The 2,778-nt window shown below is 38.0% G+C and overlaps 1 protein-coding gene across 1 annotated transcript; it reads right to left on the reverse strand.

Moving 5' to 3' along the window:
* Positions 1-826: 826 nt before the first annotated feature.
* Positions 827-2,315, reverse strand: LOC124392671 (C-type lectin 1-like). The gene is made up of 4 exons (XM_046859838.1): positions 2,249-2,315; positions 1,741-2,088; positions 1,439-1,530; positions 827-1,302 (listed from the first exon to the last, which is right to left on the reverse strand). Exons 2-4 carry the CDS (start codon positions 2,039-2,041, stop codon positions 1,195-1,197), a joined length of 501 nt encoding a protein of 166 aa, XP_046715794.1. The 5' UTR covers positions 2,042-2,088; positions 2,249-2,315; the 3' UTR covers positions 827-1,194.
* Positions 2,316-2,778: the final 463 nt, after the last annotated feature.

Genomic DNA, 2,778 nt, shown 5'->3' on the forward strand with positions numbered 1-2,778 from the left:
CAGAATGAGAGGTAAGTACACTTCAAGGCTCTTCTCTGTTCTGGCACCGAGGTGGTGGAATGAACTTCCCCTAGATGTCCGTACAGTGGAGTCTCTGACTATCTTCAAGCGACGACTGAAGACCTTCATCTTCCTGAAACACTTAAATTAGCACTTTCCAAGTTTGTAGAATTCGAGTTATATTTATATTAAGTGTGTAATCTGGTGTACAGTGTAGATTTATTCATTACTAGAGATTTAAAGCACTTTTGTACGTCGCTCTGGATAAGGGCGTCTGCTAAATGCCGCAAATGTAAATGTACCAATAGGTCATTGTAGCTGTATGTAACACTTCCTTCAGTTATCACATTGTATTTATTTTTGTAAAGCTGCTTTGGGACAACGTCTATTGTTAAATGTAATCCACAAATAAAAGTGTATAAAATCAATAACAGTTCTGATTGGATTCACCTTCTGCCCTTCTAGATCTTTATCAGTCAAAAATGGTCTTAATTTTAAGTTCTTAAATTGGAAAAATGGTGAATTACTGTGTAATGTGTATCAGAACCTGCTACTCAGAAAACCACTCAAACCAGCTCTGTTTCCATTGCATTAGATCCTGACAGTGATACACATGTCCAGCAGTTTGTGAAAACATTTCTAGCACTTTTCTACATCTTGACCTTTTGCTCAGTTTGCTGATGATATTTAAAGTGATGATGATGTGTGATAACATTTTTCTGGATAAATATTTGCCTCTAAAGCATTTTTTCAGACTCTTATTCAGAGAAATAAAGAAATTACCAAAGAAAAAAAACAGAAGAAAAAAAACAGATACAGTGGCAGGTATATTATACATGACTTTTCAAGACACACAGTTTATTATCACATTCTTTCACATTTCTCAGTGATCATTATTATACTGAACTGATACACCAAACTGTGTTCCAGTGTTGAAGATGTGCTCTGAGTTTATTTATATTTTCAGCTCTGGTGGTTGCAGTAAATGCTGAGAATCTGAAAAACTTGAGTTTAAAGTTGAGGTAAAGTCTAAGAGGAAATGTTCCAAACAGTGCAGTGAAAATCTCTGTTTATTCTTCTCTATGTAGCTAATTGTGTCCTCTGATTCCTTTCAGCTTGCTGTTTACTGGACATAAAGCCGAACATTTAGACCTTGTAGTTTACAGTTTATGGGATTTAGTTTTACAGTTTTATTTACAGGTCATCATTTATTTTCTTGTGGAAGATGTTTCCGTCTGGCTGCACCTTCCAGGTCACTGTGGTGTAGTTCAACATGCCTTTTTCTTTCAGTTTTTGCTTCATCTGAAAATCAGGATTTTATCAGTCAAATCAAAAAGAAAAGAAATACTTGTCACTTATAAGGCAGGAATGAAGGAGAAATATTTGAGCCAGTGAGGCGTGATAACGTGGACGGTATTTCAGACATCATGTGACTCACCTGCTCTAAAATAGACGACTGTACAGCCGGATCAAACCCAGTCTCATTAGACTTCACCTGCAATCTCAAAATCTGACTTCTCATTGGGGAAACTGTTACACACACACACACACACACACACACACACACACACACACACAATTAATAATTAATTCTGACATTTGCAATAAAACAAACTCATTCAAACCTCTTCTCTACAGTCTCATGTTATTGTTTAGTCATAAACTAGCAGCTGGAGCTGGAGCTCTGGTACCACCCTCCTTTACTCTGTTTGTTAAGAGGAAGTTGGAATCAGAACTCACTGGTGTCACAGAAAATATAATGCAGGTTGGTACATTGTTCATCATAGAAATGTCCGCTATAAACCACTGCACAGTCCTCACTGCCGAAATAATTGTCCGGTTGTCCAGGAAACCATGGAATGTTTGGAGCGTAGGTCCCATCTGACCACTTCCACATGTCCATGTCTCTGTGTAGGCCGATCCAGGAATCACCCTGGACAACCTTTATCGCCACCAATAGGTCATTGTCTGCACTGTTAAGGCAGCTGGCCAAGTCTGTGTGATAAGTTTGGCAGTAAGTCCGAGCATCAGGCCACGTCATTAAAGGATTACTGAAGCCAATGAACCTGGAAGCACCACTGAATCCAGCTGTGAAATATAAATAAATCAATAAATGCTATTCATACAAATTATATCAAAATGATCATTGTAATAATTACACACTTCTTTGTCAGATTTAATCAGACAAAACCAGCCCCAATCCTAAAACTCATGAAACAGAATATCACCATCGTAATATCAGACTCACCATCGTAACAGATGAATGGTCTAATTAGATCACATTGTACATCATCCCACTGGTTATCTTTAGCGATTATACCACATTTGATTTCCCACGATGTTATCAGGCTGTCCAGGGATCCAGTTAGACCACGCCAGTGGGATGTTATTTAAGACCCAGCGCCAGTTATAGACATCGTTATAAACTCCAGCCCAGGCATTTGTTGTCAGACCTTCGCTCGATGTTACTTTCTGCAACCTCAGCCAATCAGTATCACTCACGATTGTGGCAGCATCATTATACATCATTCTGCAGGAACTACGTGCATCTAACCACATCTTTGGTGTCATCAGCAGTTCATATTTGTGAGGGACGGTTCTCAGGATGGGGACAGAGATTGGAAGAAGACCTACAAGCAAAGTAAATTTAGATTTGTCAATTTCTGATTATAAATATTTGTTAAAAACTAAAGAGGCATATTTTAATTTTAATTAAAAAAGGGGGGTTCTTCTGGGTTCTCCAGTTTCTTCCTATTTTTAAATTCTTCCTTTCATTTG

Source organism: Silurus meridionalis, chromosome 10 (assembly GCF_014805685.1).
Source record: "Silurus meridionalis isolate SWU-2019-XX chromosome 10, ASM1480568v1, whole genome shotgun sequence".
NCBI classification, from domain to species: Eukaryota; Metazoa; Chordata; class Actinopteri; order Siluriformes; family Siluridae; genus Silurus; species Silurus meridionalis.